This window comes from Crocodylus siamensis, chromosome 3 (genome assembly GCF_052110815.1).
Source record: "Crocodylus siamensis isolate JL-2025a chromosome 3, ASM5211081v1, whole genome shotgun sequence".
Classification (NCBI taxonomy): domain Eukaryota; kingdom Metazoa; phylum Chordata; order Crocodylia; family Crocodylidae; genus Crocodylus; species Crocodylus siamensis.
This window is the reverse complement of record NC_143397.1, coordinates 238463651-238487973: the sequence shown is the minus strand read 5'-3', so window position 1 is coordinate 238487973 and position 24323 is coordinate 238463651. Positions and strand designations below refer to the sequence as shown.

Here is a 24323-nt window from a genome sequence, read left to right as displayed (position 1 = left end):
GCTGTGAAACTGATTTTACTTAAGAAACATGAAGATAATGATAGTGATTATTTATAGTGAGACATGACAGGAAAAACCCTTGTGCTGCATACACATCCACAGCTTCTGCCACTGACTACACCATTGTAGAAGGGCATGTGCATATTTCTGAAGGGGAGATGAGACCCAAGAATTACACCACGGCAGCTACTGGAATGAGACACCTTGTAACTATATTCCTTAAAAAGGCTTCAGAACAATGATCAGACATAAGCACCTTAAGATGCCTCTAAAATACCTTTACAAGATGGTAGTGGAAAGGGAACTCATGTTAGTCTCAAATGAATTTCTCTTTGCTCTGCAAGACACTTAAATACTTTTTGTGAACTGACAAGGCGGCTGTAAACGTGGATAGCTCCTCTGGAATGATGCTTAATCATTCCTAATTAGAAAATACTTATACTTACCTCATTTTTTGTTTAATTTTTTCAAAATTTTCCATATTCTGAAGAACACTTCTTTCTGGCCACTCCAAAGCATTGGACCCAATTAGCTCAGATTCTGAAAAAAAGATGGTTAGCTGAATACAAAACTATAGCTATTAGTAATTTCATAGATTTCATACACATCTAAGCTGGAAGGGACCCCAGAGGATCATCGAGTCTAGCCCCCCACCCCAGGGGCAGGGAGTCAGCAGAGATCATAGGATCCCAGCAAGATAAGCATCCAAATGTGTTTTGAAGGCGTTCAAAGTGGGTGCTTGAACCACCTCCGGTAGCAGTCTGTTCCAAACCCTGGGGGCTCGGACACTGAAGAAGCTTTCTTATGTCCAGCCTGAACCGGTCTCAGTGGAGTTTGTGACCGTTCGTTCGATCTTGTCATCCCCTGGGGGGCTCTGGTGAACAGTTGTTCCCCCAGATCCTGATGAGCACGCCTGATAAGCTTATAGGTGGCCACCAGATCACCCCGAGCCTAACGTATAAAATGAAATTTATCTCCAGTCATTGGGGTTGGCAGAGAATCAGGCTGGGGCTCTTCTAACTCTGCAAGTCATAAATAGTAGTTTTCATGGAATCCATGGGTCTAAGTAGATCTCCACACCCTCTACATCTTGTTTTGGGGGGGGGGGGGGGGTTGTTGGTTTTTTGTTTTTTTTTTAAAGTAACTCAAAGTAGTACATTCCACATTGCCACACATGTGTGAGATAGTATAGAGAGCACTGAGGAAATGAACCAGGTCTCCAGGGTTCTGAAAAATGGTTGAGAAGTGAAGGAAGCCAGAGTAGAGAGTAACATATCAGGAGTCCCAAGATAGAATATCCTGACACCAGTGTTTTCATAATCATTAATGGTGTCAGGACACCATATAGACACAGTGTTGTAATGAGCAATGCAAAACGGGGAAAAAACCTGTTAGATCTACAGGGAAAAAAGTATTGACTAAATATTTTATATTAGCAATAGCGGTGCACTGATAGAGATTTTGGGGGCCAATACCGACAGTAGATTTTTAAGGAGGCATATTGGCCAATACTGATCCAATTTCTGATACAGCTGCATCCAGCTGGTAAGTCTGTTATGGTGGAAGGAAACAGGAGAGGGCAGGGGAGTTGGGGGGCAGATCAATGCCCTCTGCAGTGAGGGAGGGAAGCTGGGGTAGGTGCTGCCCAGCTGGGTGGGGCAGGGTGCGGGACGGAGCCGTGGTTAGTCTGGGGAGTGTGCGGTAGCTCCCACCCCTGCACACACCCCAGGAGGGCATGGGGGAGAGGGGACATGTGCCCCATGGATATCCAAGGGGCAGGGCAGGGCACTGGGCTGCAGCTGCAGGCTGGAGCCGGTGCTGCTCCGGGCTCTTCCCAGCAGGGGCTGGACTTGGCGCAGACGGTGGCGGTGCTGGGAGGGCATATGAGCGGGCTGCAGCAACCCCAAATTTTGCCATAGCCCCACCTCCCAGCACCGCCACCACCCACCCAGTGCAGCCCTGGCTCTTCTCAGTGTGTGGGTGGAGTCAGGGGTTGAGCCAGGGCTGCCCCAAGCTGGCAGTGGTGGCAATGGGAGGGGGAGTTGGAGAGGAATACAGTGAAATTTGGGGTGGCTGCAGCCCCCTCCCAGTGCCACCACTGCTGCCTGCTCCGAGCCCAGCCGCCGCTGAGAAAAGCCCAGAGCAGCCCTGGCTCCAGCCCCACCCCTTTTGAACCACCCCACACCCTGCCACCTGCCCTAGCCCCACTTCCTCCCTCACTGCAGGGGGCGTTGATTTGCCCCCTGACATCCCTTCCATCACAACAGACTTACTAGTTGCATACAGCTCTCCAAGCTGCCCGGCTGTGCTCCTTGCTGCCTGCATGATGCGCTGCGGCTGCATACACACATGGGCATTTATGGGTCAAATTATCGGCCACTTTGGGCCGATTTCCAATACAGCCAATTTTCTTTATACCAGTGCCGATCCAATAATCAGACCGATGTATCAGTGCTCCTCTAGTTAGCAACATTATTAAATAAATATATCAAAAATGAAACCATTCAGTTCAGTTACATGCTGACTAACAGAAATTGTATCTTTGTGTTACGAGTTCCTGGTTACTTCCTTCTGAGTTTTGTGAAAAGTCTGCACCTGGAGAAGACTGGCATCCTCTTACACCCTTAAATCATTCGTTTTAGCAAGTTTAACTCTCTCTGAAGAGGAAAGTTAGGCATGCCAAAAGCAGATACCACACATGAGTCTATGAAGGCCTTTTCTTAAAGCTGTGACATGGTATGGGGCTACAGAGCTTCCACACAATAGCCTTGCTGTTCCAGTAACTGTACTGGCCCCCCCAGATATATGCACATACACTTCTGTGGAATTAAACACCTGAATTAAAGAAAACATACTTGTGAGGGAGTGGCAGCTAGGGGCGGCCGTGAACCCCCTAGCGCCCCCTACCGTCACGTTAGGGTGACGTAGCACCCTCAGAACCTCGCCCGCCACGACTTTGATGGTAAGATATGTAATGTGGAGGCTGCCAGTTTCCCTAATGGACGGTCTAGTTGTTCGTCCCTATTCCAGACGGGGTATCGATGTGCTTCCTGCCTTAAAGGCAACGCGTGCCTCCAAGCCTCCCCCTTAGCACGCCCCAAGCCTCGCAGCTGTTCCGGGGGACGCTTGTATGGTCCCTCGCCCCTCGGGTGCCCTTGTTCTCACTCTCGGGCACCGGGGCTCTTCGCCCACCCGGCGCCTCCTTGGGTCGGGCCCCAATCTCTCGCCCGTTCCCCGCGCCCTGGGCCTGTCACGCTGGCGCCCAGCTACTTGCTGGCGCCTCCTGTGTCGGCTCGCCAGCGCCGCTCACTACCGGCGCCCCCTGGGCCGGGTTCTAGCCGGCGCCTGGCTAATCGCCGGCTCAGCCTTAAGTCTGGAGCGCTCTCGCCGCCCTAGGGCCGGCACGCTCTCGCCGCCCTAGCCTCGGCGACCTTGGGCCGGCACGCTCCCTCTGCCCGGCTCTCGGCTCTATCACCGCCCTAGTCTCGGCGCCCTCGGGCCGGCTCACTCCCGCCGCCCTAGTCTCGGCACCCTCGGGCCGGCTCACTCCCGCCGCCCTAGTCTCGGCGCCCTCGGGCCGGCTCACTCCCGCCGCCCTAGTCTCGGCGCCCTCGGGCCGGCTCACTCCCGCCGCCCTAGTCTCGGCGCCCTCGGGCCGGCTCACTCCCGCCGCCCTAGTCTCGGCGCCCTCGGGCCGGCTCACTCCCGCCGCCCTAGTCTCGGCGCCCTCGGGCCGGCTCACTCCCGCCGCCCTAGTCTCGGCGCCCTCGGGCCGGGTTCTAGCCTGAGCTCTATCACCGCCTTAGTCTCGGCGCCCTCGGGCCGGCTCTATCGCCGTCCTAGTCTCGGCGCCCTCGGGTGGTTAGCTCGGCCGCTCTCACTGCACCAGCCTTAGCTCTATCGCCACCCTAGTCTCGGCGCCCTTGGGCCGGCGCTATCACCGCCCTAGTCTCGGCGCCCTTGGGTGGCTAGCTAGGCCTGGCTATTCGGCCCCTCTCTGGGGCCTCGCCCCTCAGGGGCCTCTACCGCGCTCCCTGCGCTTCGCCCCTGTGGGCTTCCCACTCTGGGGCCAACACGCCACGCGCCCTGTCTTTGCCCCGCTCCGGGGCCTTGCCCTCTCGGGGCTGACTCCGCGCCTCTTGCGCTCTGTCCCTGCCCCGCTCCGGGGCTAAACACCGCCCTTATGGGCTGGGGTCTGTAACCCCGCACACCGCGCCTCCCTGGCGCACAATAATGCCCAGCAGCACCGACACTAGTGCCCCAGGCACTGTGCCTCAACTGGGCACTGGGAACCCCCAAGCGGTTGGGGAGCTCCCCTGAGGCCTCCTCGCTCCCCTACAGCCTCACCCGGTCCTCCGGTTAAACTGTAACTTAATACTCAAGCCATCTGGCTATAACATAAGCAAAGGCTCCACACGCCTAATAACTCCAAGCCCCACCAGGGCCCGCAATCCTACCTCCAGTCAGGGCGATGCTGTTCCCTGCATCATTGCAGCCGGTTAGCGCGATGAAGTAGCAGCCACTAACCCAGGCCGCTCAGCCCAGCCGCAGAGCTCCTGCTCCTGCGGCAGCCAGAAGGGAACTGTCTCAGGCTCTGGCCTAAGCTGGTTATAAAGGCCAGGCCCTGCCCTCTTCCGGCCATGTGACTCACTTGGTTGGCCTGGCAACCAGGCACCTGAGCTCCCTGGGTGATTGGCAGCTCTGCCAATCAGCCTCACAATCACGGGGCACCTCTGTGACTCCGTGACAATACTATAAAAAGTAACTTATGTGGACAGAAAACTACAAAAGCTATCAAATGAAAGTGTGAAAAAAAATCAAACATAATATAAAAACTGTAAAAATCTTCTATTTAGAAACAGGAAAGGCTGGACGAGAATATCTTAAAATCACAAGATGATGCAAAATTATAGTATTGTATGAAAGTCATATTTTTGTCAGCAAAACTGGAAGCATAGATAATCCAATGGAGAGAACAACAGATGCATGAATGTACAAAACTTGGAAAATATCTCTTTCCCACAGTTTCTCTCTTTTGGAATGAATTCTTTTAGGTGTAATTTAGTATCACTGAAATATGAAAATATAAAAAGTTTTATCTGTTAGAGAGTTTTTTTGAAAGCATGGTGAATTTTCTAAATAAAGATACCCACCACAAGTCACTGCATGGATGCTAGGTTTGTTTTTTTCCTCATGTAAAAGAGTTTTTGGAAGGGCGGTGTTATGCAGCTCAAAAAACTGCTCCCTCATGAGTGTTAACACGTTTTTGAGTTCATCAATAGAAATGGTAGAAAGCTCTTTGGCTGATTCTTGCCTCTCTAGAGGAGAGAGAGAGAGAAAGATCAAATGTGCTATCATAACCACTAAGTAATCAGAAAAGATTAGAACCTGGTCAGGAGAGAAAGGAGTTGACCCAAATCCAATTCTGTATACTTTAGAGACATGCTACTGGTTTCTTACAGCAGCAGATACGACCACCTTTACCAGCAACTGAGCCTGAAGTTTCATTTGAATCATCTTTGCCAGTGCCTTCCAGAAATCTGTCCACAGTGCACCGTGTACCCAGGTATAAGCTCCAAAATGCAGGCATGTGGGCTTGCTACACCCTCCCAAGTCCATACATTGTTCCCTGACAAGGATCCATAACAAGGATGCTATGTACTGTTGCAGTACTCATAGCAGGCTTTTTTATTACCTTTATGACAATAAGCAAGTATTATACTTTATTAAAAACTTGGGATACAACTTCCTGGCTTTACTTTCTTTCACAAGCACTCGTATGTTAACATAATGTACAAGCAAATCGATTCATTAACACAGACAGGTATGAAACTAACCAAAGTATTTTGAAAGTCATTGATTGCAGGAAAAACCACTGTCTAGAAACAAAGAATTTTGGGGGGGGAGGGGGCAAAGTGAGGAATAAAAACTGTGAAAATGTCTGCAAAACCCTCTCCATTAAGTACAAACCACACAGTCCCACCCCTTATGGAACTGGCTGTTAAAAGTCCAGATGTTATCTTTGTCTCTGGATGAGCAGGTTGCAAGCACTCGTACAAGGCAAAATGAATGGAAGAACATACGTCCATCCCAATTTCTGGAATAACTAACAAATTGTGTCCTGCAAGCAATACAGTGAATTAACAACAGCAGAAGAGTCCACGGATAGTGATCCTAGGATTTTTAATGAGCTCCTCTATACACTAGACAGCAGTACTCAAGATCCTCATTTCCACCACGATCTTTATGCCAGTGCTGATTTCAGATGCTACTGCCAAAATCATTTCCTTGGTGTACACACACCAGAGATCAGTTTATTATGCTCCTCTGGCCAGCTAGACGTTCGCTGGGACAGCATCTTCTAGCACCATTTAGCTGATATCAGCCTAGTACTACAAAATTGACATTTTTTACAACCTCTTTAAAGGTATCATAGGAACGAGTCATGACAGATGTATATCTAATGCTTCTTAAGTGAAAACTATATTAATATTTCTCTTCCTTCTTTACAAAATGACTTGATTCCCTGGTTTTTATAAAACAAACATTGTCATGTTAAATCCCAAATAAAAATGCCCTTGTTGTATATTAATTTGAGATCCTGTGACAGTTTAATCCATTATTCTCACCAATACTTACTGAGATATTCCTTCAAGGCACATGCTTGGACAGAAGCCAGATTCTTTTCTCTCTGTAGAATCTGCTCTCCACAAAGATGTGGAAGAGACCTGATGAAGTCAGCAATACAAAGGCCTGCACAGATTATAAGAAAGTCATTCTTAGCTTGTCTCATCTAACTTATATAGTTACTATCCCAGATTTTTGTTTCTCAAGAGGAACTAGCTGTATAAGATAAAAGTAGGTATAATAGTACATAAGCATAATTACTCCATATCATATCAGCACCGTTAAATGGAAAATTGACATTATCAACAATCGGCTTTTCTTGCTGATGTGGTCGATAATGTCACCAATAAATGCTGCATCAATGTGTGGAGCTGCAGCACACATACAGCCAGGAATGCAGTCTAGCAGCTTGGAGAGCAGTGTCTGTTTGGTAAGTCTGTGTGGGGAAGGGGCGTGGAGGAGGCAAATCGAGGCCCCTATGGTAAGGGATGGAGTGGGGCGGGGGCTGAGGCAGGGACTTCAGCCTCTGTGCACACCCCTGGGGGAGGCATAGGGGTCATGTAGCCCCCAGATCAGTGCATGGGGAGAGGGCAGACTGCCCACTGTGTGCTCAGGGCCAGAGATGCGCCAGCCTCTTCCTGGTAGTGGGACTGGGTACAGGCTGTGCTCAGGGTTGGCAGGGGTGGGGCAGGCGGCAGCAGCAGCAGCACTGGAAGAGGAACTACAGTGAATTTTGAGGTGGCTGTAGCCCCACACATGTAGCTTCTCCTCCCAGCACTGGAAAAGTGGCTGCCTGCCCCCACCCTTCCCAAGTGCAGCTTGGGTCCAGCCCCCACACTGGGAAAAGGACATGCAGTGGACAGCCTGCCCTTGCCCTGTGCACAAATCTGGGGGACAACTGTCCCCCATACCTTCCTCAGGGGCATGCGCATCGGTGGGAGCCCCCCCCCGAATGAGCCATGGCTCTGTCCCGCACTCTGCCCCGGCTGTGCAGTGCCTGCCCCTGCCTCCCTAACCACGGGGGCCTTGATCTGCCCCCACCTCCACCCCCCTTCCCTCCCCCATGTCCCTTCTCCCTCACAGACTTACCAGCTGGACGCTCTAAGCTGGTGCTGGGCTGCATATCGGCAATCGGATCAGTATCAGCTGATTTGGCTGGTTAATAATTGGCCATCAGTATTGGCCCATAATATCTTTACTGGTGCACCCCTAATAATTACACATTTCATATTAAGAAGCCAGAATTCAAATGTAAAGTCTGGTTAAATCTCATAAAAGAAAGGAAATTAATGAAATGCAAATTAAAATGGAAGGCTGAAAAGCCTTTTCAGGCATGAAGACTGACAGGGTCTTTATGTATTTGACATTCTTTATCCATCTTACATGTGACAGTAATAAGCATGGTATAGATGAAATATCAGATTCATCATTAGTTTTGTATTCCCATGCCATTACAGATTAAAGTTACATCTTTAATGTTAACATTATTGCAGGGCTGTATGTCTGAAAAGAACACAAACAACTTCCCTAATTTATTAGCAAGGACTTTCAGTTATGTCCCCACTTTCTTCACCCTACCAGTATAAATATGGAGCAGGTAGCCAGTCATAACCTGCATATGGTAGTGTCAGTATATGATGAGAGAATGCGCATGTGTGGCAGCAGCCCTTCCACTCCTTTTCTATGTGAATATCAGCTAAAGGCCCTCTTGCAAAATTCATTGCGCCTCTTTGCCTATAGAAACGTTATCACAACCACACCCTGCCAGGTTAGGTAAATAAATTTTAGATTTGGGTTGGTGCCATTTCATGACAACTTTGAACATCTGATTTAAATATTCCTACTGTAGCTTTAAAAATCAAAAACAAAAAAACAAACAAAAACCCTTCCAGCTCCTTGCATGTTTGCTTTCAAGAGTAATGGATTGAACTTTTCATGTTGGTATCTTTAAAAAAATCATAACTATTTTAACCTGATTACTTTAAAGTAATGTGTTCCTATGAATTTTTCTAACACATTTTTAAAAAAAAGTCCAAATATTGCTAAAATAAGAAAAACAAAACAAACAAACAAGCCAGAATTTCCTATTTCCCTTTTTTCTAGCTGAACTAATGTAAACCTGCACCTACAATGCATCAAACAGCACTAGCTGCCTTCAAACACTCTCAAAAAACACAGTTAAGTCTTACTTGAGTCTGTTTCTTCTGCATTTGTCTTTAGCTTTCCATTTATTACAGCAAGAGTTGCTGCTCCATTAATTTGATTGGCTGAACGAATCATGGTTGCTTTACAGCCTCCAAAGCCATTGCCTTGTACCAAGAAATAGTATTGGCAAAATTCTCCTTTCAGTTCAACTTCTGGAACTGAGTAAGCAGGAAGAGAAACAAAATACTTCATAAATACAGCTTCAAAATAAGTTATCCCCTCGCATCATATTTTCATTCATATTCTCAGTATCATTTTACTCAGACCATGACAAATGTTATTAATAGGTTGTATATTCATTGCATACATCAGGGGTTCTCAAATTGTGGGTCATGATTCCCGAGGGGATTGCGAGCAACTTAAAAGGGGGCCACAAACTGCCCAGGGGGTACACACATTGGCACAGGGAAGTGGCACATGGTGGCAGCGCAAAGTGGTGGATGGCAGTGGCAGCTGCTGCATGCAAGCTCCCCATCCCCCACTGCCACCATCCAGCACTGAGGGTCATGGTATCAAAGTTTGAGAACCCCTGGCATATATACTTATTTCACTGGTTAGCAGCCTGGCATAGATTCATAGATTGTTAGGGGCTAGAAGGGACCTCACAGATAACCGGGTGATCTTTGTGTGACTTTGGATTTATGTGACTTTGGAGCATGAGACTATACAAAGTTCAAACAGTAGGTCAGATTCTAGATTCAAACTCAGTGTCATTCTCATAGCACTTATCACTTCAGCTTGGTACTTGAATGGGAGATGCCTGAAAATTAACACCTGGTTTTGTGGATGGGTCAGTCTCAGATGGGGCATGCTTCCTGTTACCAAAATTTTAAATCTGTATCCTAATCTGTTCATGCTAATGAACGAAGAGTAAGAGGTACAGGAAAATGGTTGTTATTAAAAATCCCAGACCCTTTTCATAAGGTTATCAGGGTTAATCCTAATGTAGTAACCTAATTTTATTTGGATTACTGTATTCTGCCTAAATTATTCTGTTCTTTCCATAAGAAAAGATATTTTCTGTCTTGTATTACTGGATAACATTGTGTGCTGTTTTAAGGCAGATGCCATTCATCCATGTATGCCTGCATGCTGTTTGTGGGCATATCTACATTGCAGTCACAGCAGTGTAATAACAAAGCTACCTTTCTTCTTCTTCTTCTTCTTCTTGCCTCCTCGTTTGTCCCATTGAAACAGGGTAGCTGTTGTGAATCCCAGCTCTTCACTGGCTTTGGTCATACATACTTTCTTCTTCCAACTCCTTCTCTCTCAAGTCCCTCTCCACTATACCTCTCCATCTCACCTTCAGTCTTCCTCTTCCCCTTCCCCCTGGTAGTACCATCCTGGTAAGTTCTTTTCCTACAGTCTTCCGGACTTCTTTGAACATGCCCATACCATGCTAGTCTTCTCTCTTGCACTTAGATGCCTCTACTACCTTTGCTGATCCTCTGAAGTATTTCTCACTTTATCTTTGTCACTCCATACATCCATAGGAGCATTCTCATCTCTGTCATGTTCAGTCTCCTTTCTTGAGTTTTCTTCAGGGGCCATGTCTCCACTACATACAATGATGCTGGACGCACACATCTTGTAGACTTTCCCCTTCAGCTTCGCTGATACAATCCTATCGTATAATATTCCTGTTGCTAATTTCTAATTTGTCCGCCTTGCTGTTACTCATCATCTAACTCTCCATTCTGCTAAACAGTTGACCCCAAATGCTTGAACTTGTCAACTTGCTGAACATTGATTATCGCATTTCCAACAACAGGTACCTCAGAGAAATTGCAGTACATATATTCTGTTTTGGATCAACTAATCTGCAATCCGCTTCCCTCTACCACTTCTCTCCATTGGTTCAATCCAGCTTGCACTTCCTTTAAACTCGAGAGCAAATGACTACCCAAGCTAGCTAGTGAGCTCAGACACCAGAGCTAGAAGCAGATAATTCAGTGAAGGAAGCAAAACCCAACCACTCCACTGCTAAAGCAAGTTCAGGTGAATGAGGTATAGACGTAAATTGTGATTCACTTCACAAATTAAATTTGGCATCTTTAGCTGAAAGGTGATTTATATAAATTCAGTTGCTACTAAATGACAAAAAAAAAAAAACCCACCTTAACAAATGTATACATCTTCCTTGAAACTGGAGTAAAACTATACAATTGCTTTTTGCAAACATTAAGAGAGGAGACCATTTGGTAGATGGAATTTGCCAGTTGAATGTTTGGATTAAAACAAACTCTTTAGAGGATCAGAGAGAGAGGATATTCCCAAAACTGTTGGAAATGCTAGGCACCTCTTCAGAGAGGGAGGCACAACCAGGAGTGTTCATTTACTGTTTAAAGTTCTGCAAATGCTTCAGATTATTCATGAGACAAATGCTACTTACAAAGGAAGGATTTAATTCAAAAACGAAAAATCTCTGCTTAAGAATATAAGAAATGCCTGCTTTGAAGCAGATGAAAAATAGTTCATTCTATTTCCTAACAGAAGCAGAGATAATATGCATTGTACCAGAATAAAACCAGTATGAACTTGATAGCAATAACTTTGGAGAGATGATTTTTTCAGGTCTCATACAAAGTATAGAATATCAATTTCATAGATGTCTGGTAAGAAAAGAAGATCAGAAAATGAACACTTCATAATATTGTACTACGCCTTAAAGGTCAAATCACTTAATACCATGGATTATTCCTCTTGTGTTGAAGCATTTGTAAGAGTTCCTCAGCAAATAATATTTTAAACAGAAACAAACACTAAAAGTTTAGCAAGCAGAGGATACTAGAGATGAATAAACAGTGTTTCAATGTTTTCTGGAACAGCTTCAGATTTAAATGCAAGGAGGGGACGGGGGAAAATGTTAATGTCTATTAGGGCTATGCAAAGCTTCAGTAGCTGATTTGATTTGGAAGAGATTTGTCCCGATTCGGCAGCGGAATCTCCAAATCGGAATCAAAATCGGGAGACCCATTAATCTCTCTCAACAGAATCAGAAGCTTCCAAGTTGATTCAGAGAGATTTGGCCATACAATGTACAGGCAGGCACTAGACAGTGCCAGTGGGAGCAGCTGGGGCAGCAGCCGGATGAGCTTGAGCTAGCAGCCCTAAGAGAAGCCGCCAACCAGGGCAAGGTAGGCAGTGCTGACAGCCACAGGAGAAGCCATGGGGGCTGGGGGGAATGACAGGGGAGCTGGGGAAATCAAACTGGAGGGAATGCTTGGGACAAACAGGGGCTTCCCCCCAGCTCCTGGTTCAATTCCCCAGGTCCCAATCATTCCTCCCAGCCCCCATGGCTTCTCTCAGGGCTGCTTGCACTGCCTGCCTTGCCCCAGGTTGGGGGCAGCCGAAGCAGCAGCTGGACAAGCTGCAGCTCGAGCCAGCAGCCCTGGGAGAAGCCACAGGGGCTGGGGGACATGATTGGGGAGCTGGAGGAAATGATCGGGGGCTTCCCCCCAGGTCCCGGTTTAATCCCCCAGCTTCCCAATCATTCCCTCGGCTCCCCAGTTACTTTCCGCAGCCTCTCCCGGGGCTGCCAGCACTGGTTGTCTCACCCCATCCAAATCCAAAGCAAATACTTTCTGCTTTGCACAAGCCTAATGTCTATGGCTACAAGAAGAACAAGTTCCAGATACTCAGTCTCACTATGTACTCTATTTTCCCATCTATATTAATTTCAAAGCTTTTCCCCTCATCTTCTTTTCTTCTCAGATAATTTTTGTCTTGACATGTCTTTCCTTAAGATGGCAAGAAATAGCATTTTTATTTCTTGTAGATTTAATTTTGATGAGGCATTTATAAATTATGAATTCCAAGAACTTCCTCATGCAACTGAGAGTTTGCTAACAATTTACCATAGGCAGGCTAGCCACAGGATCCAAAAGGAAGTCATTTCCAACCATAGGCTGTTTCCTTTTGTTCATATGGTTTTACCCATGCTTCCATCTCCATTCCAGTGAAAGCTCAACAATTATGACCATATCACATCTGCCTATATATAACGTTAATGCAATTCAAATCCCTCCTCTGACTCCAAACACTACAACTACACTCACAACTCTGTCCTGCTCCACTTGTTGCTCATCTCAAAGCCTATAAAAACTTGCCCTCTCTTCCAAGAATGCCTTGTCACAATGTTGCCAGCTTTTTATGCAGAGCGTGTCTACAGTGATATTATGGATCAATTTTGAGGTAGTCTATAAACCAGCCTGAGTCATAGGACCTGACCTGCTCCTGTATATGTCATAACAGGGAGCTTGTACCAAAGGCATACACAGGTTTCCTATATCTCAGATGAGGCACTGAGATGTATCCAAAGTTCTCTTGTAGCAGACAGGCAAAGCCAGAGCCCTTCTAGGAATCAGTCTGTAGACTGCTTTCTATCTCTCAAGGTTTGTTTTCACTTAGGTGCTATAGAGAGAGAAAGGGGGATGAAGAAGGACTGGAAGATGGAAACGGAATTGTAGGATTACAGTTGCCAGACGTTTCATGCTTGCGGCCTAGAGTGCACAAGTAGCCAAGGATGTGGATGAGGACAGAGTCAACTTCATACCAAGAAGTTCGTGGTATGAAAACATTGCTTCTAGGCTCTGGGTAGACTATCAGTGGGGTCCAAGGCAGGAGTTTACAGCAGTGATAACTGGTAAACATGAGCTTGAGGACAACTTTAATCTTGAACTTATCTAGCCACAAAACACCTTGCCCAAGTACTCCCCCTAAGCAGTTCTGTAAGGCTGTGAATTTCCCTCCTTCAAACTAAGCATATCCTTCTTCCCACCACTTTCCTTATGTCCTCTGATGTCTTACCCTGCAGGCTCTACATGTCTTAGGCATTTCTACAATGCCATAGAGAATGGGGCCTGAGGACCTTGCGCTATTAACTTTTATCCTTGAGATTTAAAATGGTAAGATACAATATCCATATAATTAATTATCAGCACCTAACTTAAGAATATTAAGAGTTTGTGCATCTTAACTTTTGTGAGAAATATCACTTCCTATAGATTAACTTTTCAGGGGACTGAACCAATCATAATGTACTAATCCTCCTGTGGCTGAGCTAAAGAATATTGCGTTAGAAACAACTTCTGACTCAAACAACCACATGTGTGATCCCACCATTAAAGAAGGATAAAGAGTTACACTAATGAAGTTAAGGATCTTCTTTCCATCATGTTTTTATAATATCGTTTCCCAAGAATTTACATTTAAAGAACAGACATTAGCCTACTGGCTTGACAAAAAGTAAAGCATGAACTAGTAATATAAAGCACATTTTGCAATTCTGGGCATGTTGGAATAGTATGCAAAAACAAGATGTGCTTCAGGTGGTAGGAATTAATTTGTGGGCATGTGGATTAGATTGATGCAAATTATACTGAATATGATCATAGTAGCTAAGCCTTAATCACAAGGCAATGATTCCCAATCATGATCCAAGAGATGACCATCATTAGTGATCTGTGAGTTATACCTTCTCCCCTTTCAACCAAATATTTGACAAAGGTTATGAAGGACCATGAGAAATCTTAAAAGTTGACAGTGAGCTGTTAGTTCACAATATTTGGGAAGGCACTGTCATAGGGTAATAACTAGTCCTTTATGGGTGACTGAAAACCTAACAAGAGGAAGTGCGCTAAGAAATTCTTCAGCACAGAAAGGAGCTTGACCAAGGGAACCTATTCAATAATGATTTGCATAGTCGGATTTCTCCTCTGTTCCACAGATTAGAGAATATATTGTATAGTTTAATCTTCACGTGATGATGATCACCTAATCAGCGATCAGAAGCCGGGATTCTGGGCTTGTCATACGAGCTTAGCTGTACTTGAATTTAAAGGACACGGTTACTAAAACCTCAGGTTTACCATGAATTTGGCACAAATTAAAATATACTGTGATATTTTGTTATGAAAATATTCTCTTATTTCTATGATTTTTTTACCTTTTAGAAAAACAAATTTAATGACATAAGTTAACTACTGGAAAATTGTTATAACAACAAGTGTGAATCATTTGCTTACATATAAAAATGATCTATAGCACAAATAAAAATTGCTTATGAAGGCAGAGCACTACAAAAGATTGATACTTTGAAATACAATATCTTGAAAATGAAAACATAGTGCAACTTATTTATCTCTTGAGTGGCACCAAAAACCGCTATATAAAACGCGTATGCCTTCTGACTGCTATGTGCAAACATCAATCCGATTACTGAATGTAAAGCTATCAGGATTAGAGGGGATGTCTTAGTTTGCTAGATCTTCTTCTCCCCACAATATATATGGTGATATATATTTATATTAAGAAAGCAAGGTACAATAAATGTGCTTTGTACTTCATGTGGAAGGAGGTAAGACTTGTGATGATCCTTAGATCTGAGGGTGTTCATTCCACAGTCTCAGACATGCCTCCAAGGAAGTTCCATGTCCTGCACTGTGAGGGGAAAAGAGCACGGTGAGGAGAAAGCCCTGGGAAACCCGAATAAGGGATATGTACCACAGGTGTGGAGAAAAGCCTGACCGGAGCAGGGAGTGTGCTGCCACATTTCCACAGTGTGTGCTCCCTTTGGATTAGCAGAGGGAGCACAAGGATGGGTATTTCTGGCCCTGGAGAGTGGCAGCCAAGGGAAAACGGTGGCTGGTAGACCAAGGAGCCACATGAGGCCTTCCCAGCCAGCAGCGTCATGCGGCCAACCGTGGGTGAAGAAAGCAGGCCTCTGTGGCAAGAGTGGTCGAAGGACCACTGATAAACCCCTGGACACGCTGCGCCAAGGAACCACTCGAAGACAGCTAGGTGGAGACTAAAGTGGTGGAGCCACCATAAATGGGTCTGTGACTTTTTTCAGGGGCACTGCCCCTTTGCTCTCTTCTTTTGGTTTTTTTTGGATTGTGCTTGCCTCTCACTGTGCTGGGTAAAGTGGCAGAAAGAATAGCTCCCCTCCTTGAAAATGCCCATTGGTCCTAACCTGAGGAGTCAAGACAGGGTAGGAACCCCAGCAGAATTAATTTCATTTTGATTATCTGATGTATCCTTAAGGGACTGATTTCAGTTGATTGCCCCAGGAACCTGGGATAAATAAATAATCAAAAATAAAATCAGTTTATCTGATGGATTCTTAATGGACTGATCCAGACAGGTTAATCCAGGAACCTGGGATGAATTGATTTAAGGTCATTTGTCTTACAGACTTTAAATGGACCTACCTTGATTGATGGACCTATAAACCAATGAGGAATTAATTGAGTTAAAGATGGCTTCAGGGAGCCCAAATGAACATAATTAAACTCCTAGACATTCATTGAGTAAGCCAGTGATCAACTGCCAGTGGCAATGGGGAGGTCAATATAAGAGCCAGCACCTGACCTGTGTCATCCAGGAAATGTAAGGGTGGGGTATGAGGGGAGGTAGAGCCCCACAAAGACAACCCTCCCAGAGGACCAGCCAGGATCCCCACCAGCCCACACATCCAGTTCCCAATATTTAAAAGAACATCAAGGTGTGGCAGATGAGAGATTAGTGGTACTGTCCTGTGCCCCAACAGCTCAATCCGGGAGGATGTCAGGCACATTTTTAAATTCAAAGTTGTCCTGAATTCAGGGAAATATAGTACATCTCTTACTTACTGGTGATGGCCTTAGGTTTTTTGGACATATATTCCTTCCATTTTTTTGTACTCAGCTGGGTGGGTGATGGAATCAGTATATTGCTCACACTGCAAGGCAAAGCAAATAAAGCTCCCACCTGTAAAAAAAAGAAATAAGACTATTACTATCAATTCAGTAAAGTATTATCAATAGCTCATCAATCTTTACTTTCTTAACTGGGGAAGTTGCTCATGAATGTACATTTCAATTAAAAGCAAACTCCTCTGTTTTCCGATTTTTATTTTTTCCCATTCGTCACCATAGGACTCATCCCTATTGGCATGATGTTGTTTTGAATTAAGCAGCAGCAGCTGCCCCAACAATTTTGTCTGCTTTTGAAATTAAAGGATTTAAGAAATTAGAACTTGTTGGACTTGGACATTTGCACTTCTTACTTGATAAAGAGACTAATTTCCATGGGAATCCAAAGCATAAAATCAGCTATAATCAGCTAGTGCTAACAGGCACTCCAATAAATAGCCATAGTTGACTCTTGCACTTTAAGAAAGGTATGTGTATGCTGGTAGAAGAGGGAATACGTACTGTATTTACTCAAATATAAGACAACCCTGAATATAAGATGACCCTCCAACAATTAGATTCTATATATGGCAAATGTATAAGTTTGTTATCGTTTTCCAGGTATGGAATCTATTTATTGGAGATCTGGTTTGAATTTGTCACCTTCCCACTACTACAAACAGGGAAAATAAATCTAGGAAGCCAGGTAGCCTCCTTGCCCTCCTCTCTCCAACCCCACCCCATCCACTTCATCCCCTTTCCCCTCCTCCTTACTGTCTGACGCTGCACTCTCTGAGCACATGGAAGTGAGGAGCAAATTTGAAAACATTGATCTTTAAATAAACATACTTGTACTAATTTGCATTATAATAAAATTAGTTCATCCAGAATTAATGCAATTTACCTCTTTGAAACTGTTGCATGTTTTAGCAAAGAAAGTTTATGAATACATTTTAAGCAGCACTTTTGTATCTACTTATATATCATAAAAACTACGCATAATATTAGCCTGAAGCCAAGAGGCTCATGATTTACCACACAGTTCACTGGGTTGGGCCCCAGCAGAATCAACAGCATTTCAAGCCACAGTGATCCCACAGCTCAGCACTGTTCAGTATGTGTATGTACTCTAGATACCCCCCCCCACAAAGAATCTATGTGTTAATTAGTCCCCCATTTATGATTGGAACCAGGTGTTCTTGTCATGAGTCCTGAAATTCTCCAAAAAATTATATGCAGATAAGGCACAGGGCAATCTGGCCTGGCTCCACTTCACAGAGAACAGGGCCACACTAATCATATGCAACAGATTTAAAGAGGGGGTAACAGAGATATTCTAAGTGAACTGTTTGGGGCCCTGTTTGGTGATGTTTGCCAGACATTTAAGGCTGGTGAAGAAACAGAAATCATAGATTTTTAGTATTCTTCTTTTTCAGGCATGCTTTACAATGCAACAAGTAGACTGAGAATGAAATTGGTGTAAAAAAAAAAAAAAGTTTCAGTAGAGCAGTGGGAGCTCAACCTTCCGGCACTATGGGCCAAATTAGTGGCACAGGGTCTGTCCACAGGTTGGATTTTGTATGCAAGGCTGGTCCACAGACATGATCTAGTGCAGAGTCAGCATATGGTAATGTCCATGGGTATGATCCAGCTGCAGTGACCCTGCATCCCGGCCCCATTGTATGATAGCACAATCTAGTGCAAAGGATCATGTCATGCAGACTGCAGAGCTCCCCACGACCCCAGAAATTTGACAGCAAGGGAGAGGCAATTAACATTGCCACTGTTCCCCTGCTGCCAAGTTTCCAGACTTATGGGAAGACCCACAAGTCGGATGACATGGCCTTGTGGACCATGGCTGCACATGCTCCACTCATGTAGGAGCAGATCCAGTTCTAGCAATCTCACAAACTCTAAGAAGTGACTAGAAAAACATCTAAAAAGTGTTAGAAACAAGTAAAGAAACTTGAGTTATTGGCCAATGCAATAAAACCAACAAATCTCTTAACTACCATTTTTACCCATTAATCATCCAAGTTACATAAATGTGCAAAAAACCTTTTCAAAATTGGTATTTGTTGACAGTGTAAAATTTTAAAACAATTAAAAATCTTTTTTAGATGGGTAATGGAGTATTTTAGGGAAAATATACTCTGATGAAATCCTACACTTTAAGCTGAAAAGCAGGCCCAATTCTGTTTTCCAGATTGTATACCCTTAAGGATAATGGAACAGCACTTCCCAATAAACACAGGAACATTAGTAACCTGCTATATGATAATTTTCCCCAGCAATGTTCTGATCACAGCAGATTTGTTTTATAAACATCAGAAACATTTTATAAACAAGTCAAGCAAATAGCATTTTAAAATTAAATGCCATTACAGAGTTATTCACAGCTATCAATGTAAAAATCTAATGACAAAATTTAGCCCCAGAAGCAAATTTTAGGACACTCTGCAGAGATTAGCTGTCAAAACAGACAGAAATAGCAATTTATGAACAAATGTATTTCTTCATTTTACTGCTCAGCTGAAAAAAACCTGTCATACCTTTCCGCAGAGAGAAGCAACCTGGTTTAAAAGCAGCACAGATGTTTCTCTGATTTTTTTTCTTGCCAAGCTCCTGGGCAAAAAGTTTAAGGAACCATACCACTGGGCACAGGTTTACCTATGGCAATTTTATAAATAGTGCTATAATCATATTTGGAACAAAGAAACATTTTAACTTGTCTGCAATGCAAGCTAACCATGCCTCATTACTTGATTTTTATATAATACATATCTTTTCACTGTTCTAAGTGAGATGGTACACTTTAATGCAGGCATTTTATAAATAAAATATGAAAAAAACCACATTTGTTGAAAGTTTTCAAGTGATCAGATTTGAGCAAGTATCTTTTAACATATTATTTATTTCTTTGCTTCTTTCAAACATATAACAAGCTGGTATAAGATGCTAGCTCTGCAACTTTAGTTTTTCATAGTTTTCTGAGGAATGCAGATATTATTGACATTCACTATGACAGAGTATCGACACATCAGATATACTGTCATAAATGAAACATTTCCAACAACAATAGTATTCATATCAGTTTAATACTGAGTAGACTTCATGTACTGTTTTATCTTTTTGTTCTAAAATATTAAAAGGTCCATCCTTCACTTCCAACTCTTCCCACCAAGACTGCTCATGCTAGTTTCAAGGTTCTCATTTACAGCCCCCACATTAGGGGGTGGGCAAAATATGGCCTGTGGGCCATTCTATCTGGCCCATAAGGCCCCTAAAAAAATTTTGAAAATTAAAATTTATCTGTCCTTGGTTCCTGTCAAAAATGACAGGACTCAGGGGCAGTAGGACCCAGGGGAATCCTCAGTGGGTTCCTGCAGCAGCAGGGCCTGCCCAGCCCTGCCCTGCTCCCCACCAGAAAGAAGCCCCAGGAGGGGCTTCTGGCCTGGGACCATGTGGCTGCCCCAGCACAAGAAGCTCAGGTAAGGTGCAGCTGGGGGGGGGGGGGGGGCACCAGCCACAGGGTGGGCGAGGGGCCACTTTTCCCCCACATTCAACACCAGCTTGTAACGTAGCTCCATGCTGGCTCTGGGCTCGCCTGTCAGGGCTGTGCCACAGTGGCAGCCTCTGTGCCCCCGCAACCCTTACACACCCAGAGTGTAGCAGCATTCCTAGTAGATAAATGTCTTTCAAACTGTGCAAATATTCCCATACACACTTTGTATATGGAATTCAGAATTTATCAAGTAAGCACACCAAGAGGATAAAGATAATCTTCAGTCTAGTGAGGACCTGCCCTAGTGTCAGCTCCAATATATGTGAAAAATCTCTTTAAATTAATATCTTTTTAACTGTATTATGAAAAGCTTTGGATTAGGACGAAGGAATTTCTCACCCAGTTTTCTTTATATGCAGAGACCAGTCCAATCAGTAAAATGGACATGGGAGTAGTTTAATAGAATAGCGTGATCACTAACAGTGTTGGGAGTACTTTAATTGACTCGAGTATCTTAGCATCCTGAGTGAATATTAGATAGGGATAATTACCCAGCTTTGGAGAACTTGGTGCAAAAAGAAAGTGTCACAAATGCTCAAACTAATTAGCAGTATTCAACTCTTGCTAAGGAAGGGGAGGGGAATGGAGAGTACTTAGACATCAGTGTCTTTTTCAGGGCTCTCCATGTAATACCACCAAAGGCCCTCTTTGCAACCATGAGAAGTACAGTCTTGTTTCTTAAAAAAGATGCTTTTCAAGAATTGGGGTGGAAAAGAAAGGGGTATTCAGCATATGGATGCCCATTAACAGAGTATTCTTGTTTAAAAGATCAGCAAATAAACAGACATTTAGCTCTTGCTAAAATAAAACAAAGCTCATACAACATTTAAAAAACCCTAATTCTCAGATGGCATAACAGAGTAAATTTAAATACTGTGTACCATAAATGATCAGTTAACCACATCTACCTGTTGCATTAAATTGAAAATCAAGTGTCACAAAATATGTTTTACAATTATGTGGGGTTTTTTGTTTTTGTTTTTTACAAGGCTAGCTTTATTTTAAGCATTGTTCCTATGCAAATTTAATTTGGTCAATCTTCTCCTTAAACAAATTCTTGCTAGCATCCAAATATGAATGTATTTCTTAAAAGTCACTTTTCCTTCTCTACTTAGCAAAGTTCTAATGTTTACCACACAACATAGGAAGACTGCATAGTCCAATGAATAGCTCAAAGTTGTCATTTAAAATGCACGCTTACTCACAAAAGCTTTATATTCTATACTGTCTTTCAAAAGTGTGCAACGAACTGATTGTTTTAGCTTTGAAGAAAATCATTGGAATATTGAAAATCATTGGAATCATGAAAATATTATTGTACATCTTTTATTGCTTTATCTCCAGTTTTTATTTTGAATTTACTAAACATCGAAAAAGCAATATTCATCTGAAATTTTCAATAGTCAAAAAATCTTTCGAAAGACGTTCCCTAATTTTTATATAAATGCTAGCCCTAATAGACATCATACTTAATTCTTATCAAGTTTTCTCTGGAGATCCAAAACAGTATAATCTTCAAGCATCCACCCAAAGATATTTTTGTAAGTTTTCTTACCACCAATATTTATTGCCTAGCAATAAAAGTGCTACTGTGCTACAGAAACAAAAACTACCATGGTATCCCAACCTACAAACTAACCAGTGCTTAGTGTTATTAATGGAATAATCAGAAAAAATATTGTAATCAAGCAACGTGAGAATCATTACTTCATATATTTGATGTTACAAAATGTTAAAATGGTGCCTATCCATCTATTCTAGGAACCATTAAAATAATTTTAAAATATATTCAAAGTGCAGCAAATTAATGGAACACACCACTAATCCTTGTGCCTCTCCAACATTTCCTAACCTTTCCAGTACTACCCCTGCCCCATACAGAAGACACGTTTATACTGTCTCCATACTAGGCCCAGGAGCACTGCCCAGAAGCACATCACTGTCCCCTCTGAGCACGACACTACAAGTGGGCACATGCATTTTCCTGGGGACAAGTAGCAGCAGCACAAAGACACGGGTTGCTATTTGGCATGGGTGTTCCCTGGGGACATGTGTGCTCAGATGCATGGCAGGCTGCCCTGTGTGTGATAAGGGAGTCTGGGGCCAGCAACTGTGCTGGCCCCAGCAGCCTCACCTGAGGTCCTGGGGGCTTCCAGCAGCTGCAAGCCTCAGCGCTCCTACAACAAGGAGTCTGGTCAGCAGCTGGAGTGTGGCTCCAGCCAGCCAGGCTCCAGTTTTGGGCAGTGTGCACTGTTGCCACATGCACCGTCCCACTTTTTTGGGGGGGGCAGGGTTTTTTTACCTCGGGATCTCCAGGGGCACTGCAGATCTGCACACATCTGCACTCGTCTGGACGTGCCCTCTCACTCCGTGCCTAGAATATTGCCTAACAATACAGCCACCTCAGGGCAGCACTGCCCACATATTAAGACACCAAACCAGGACTAAAAGTCTGAGAGAATTCACCACTTCTGTATGGCAATTAAGTTGCCCAATTTCTAGCATTTGGGGGGTTCAAAGCAAGAATGAGGGGCCAGCACTTCTTGGTCATATTCCTGGCCCACAGACAAGATATATGCCCACCCACTCTAGATACACGTTTGAGGGCTAGGAGAAACAAAAAGGATACAGCTCAAACTCCAGATCCGATACAAAACAGGAGGGTATGTCTGAAAGCACCACCATATGCAAGAATTGTAGTGCAGGACCATAATAATGGAAAACCTGAAACAAAAGTAAATTTAGAACTTTATAATTGGTATTTTATTGAAATAAGCCTTGTTGGGGTGCTTTGCTGCACTGGGACCATATTTTAGAACAAGTTTAAAGGAGCATACAAGGTAGGGGAGGGGGAGAAAGGTTTTCCAGAACAAAACAGAATACGACTAAACATGTTTAAAGACAAAACATACTGTATTTTCTCACATACTACGTCTTACTTGGAGGCATGCACCTTGTTTTGTGGAAGGCAGAACAAAGCCCAGCATTATGGCTACATGGATCATGTACAGAGCTCAATCTTCAGCTCGCTCACCCTCCCTTCCTGCTCCGGCAAAAGGTACAGGTTTAACCCGTTCACAGCTGAACTGACTTTTTTTGGGGGGGGGGGAAGGTTGGAAAGGCCTTTTTTGGGGGGAAAGGTGCATTTGTTATGCAGGTAAATATGGTATGGTGGTGTCTAATAGGTTTCATCTATTACGCATCCTAGCCCATCTCAAATATACAAGACCACTTATCACATCTTCCCTCAAAAACAAACAAAAATTATCCAAGGGCAGACCAAACAATTTTATAGCTCTATCATGATTACAACTTACCAGTTAATCATATATTTTAAAAATGTTGCTGCACCAGAAAATATGTATTTTGGGACCAATAATAGAGACCAATATCCACTGCAGGGAAAATTCTAATTCCACATTCTACTTCTAAAATTAACTCTAAAATAAACCAGAAAATGTAAATAGAGACAGTGTGCATGTTACAGCAATGCATTTACTGAACACTGAATTCTCTGAATGCTAAAAATCAGAACCATCTTGCCACTTCTGCTGTGAATATACACGATCCCATTTTAGAGAACTTTTAATTAAACCAAATGTCACTAACTACATCTAGATAAAAATAGGAACAAAACAAGCCTGTACATTATGTAGTTATTACTTCTACATTCATTTCTGAATCCTAAGTACCATTTCCTTCGTTATTAATTTTCTCACAAAAGTAAAAATTTTAAACTGTAGTGATTCAAAGAAAGATCAAACACAGGTTTTACCTCTGGCAAAATACTGCTATCCTTTGAGTCTGTTGTTTTCTTGGCAGCAAAGCAAGTATTTAAATGAGAAGTGCTGAATGTCTTTGCTGAGACACCCTTTATGCAAAACTCTGGAAACCTAACTTCAGATCCAAACTGGAAAAAAAAAAGAAAGTATATTAGAAAAGGCCAGGGAGAATGAATTAGGCTCCAGTTCTTAATGCAGCTATTAGATAACAGGCAAAATGATACAAAACAAAGCATTATTTTAATAATGCCTCATTTAACAATGGACCCATTTCTCTGCACTCTGACAGACCATTACTTTTAAAGGATATGCCTGTATTCAGACTGACGCCAACAGAACTGAATAACTTGGCAAGAATATCAGGAATTCTGCACCAAGGGTACAGTGGCAGACCAGTTAATGTACTGCACTATGGGTCCAGAGGCACAAGGTTAGGCATCCCACCAAGTTTGCGTGGAAGGCTATCCCCAG

The 24323-nt window shown here is 43.6% G+C and overlaps 1 protein-coding gene across 2 annotated transcripts in view; it reads right to left on the bottom strand.

Moving 5' to 3' along the window:
* MTBP (MDM2 binding protein) overlaps positions 1-24323 on the bottom strand; it is a 62349-nt gene that overhangs the window by 25633 nt on the left and 12393 nt on the right. For both annotated transcript variants that reach the window (XM_090040571.1, XM_090040570.1), the window contains exons 8-15: positions 23846-23980; positions 22700-22794; positions 19058-19130; positions 16464-16581; positions 8817-8990; positions 6640-6753; positions 5154-5318; positions 447-540 (exon numbers count right to left, since the gene is read on the bottom strand). In XM_090040571.1, the coding sequence (XP_089896697.1) occupies positions 447-540; positions 5154-5318; positions 6640-6753; positions 8817-8990; positions 16464-16581; positions 19058-19130; positions 22700-22794; positions 23846-23980 (968 nt within the window). The remainder of the gene's footprint in view (positions 1-446; positions 541-5153; positions 5319-6639; positions 6754-8816; positions 8991-16463; positions 16582-19057; positions 19131-22699; positions 22795-23845; positions 23981-24323) is intronic.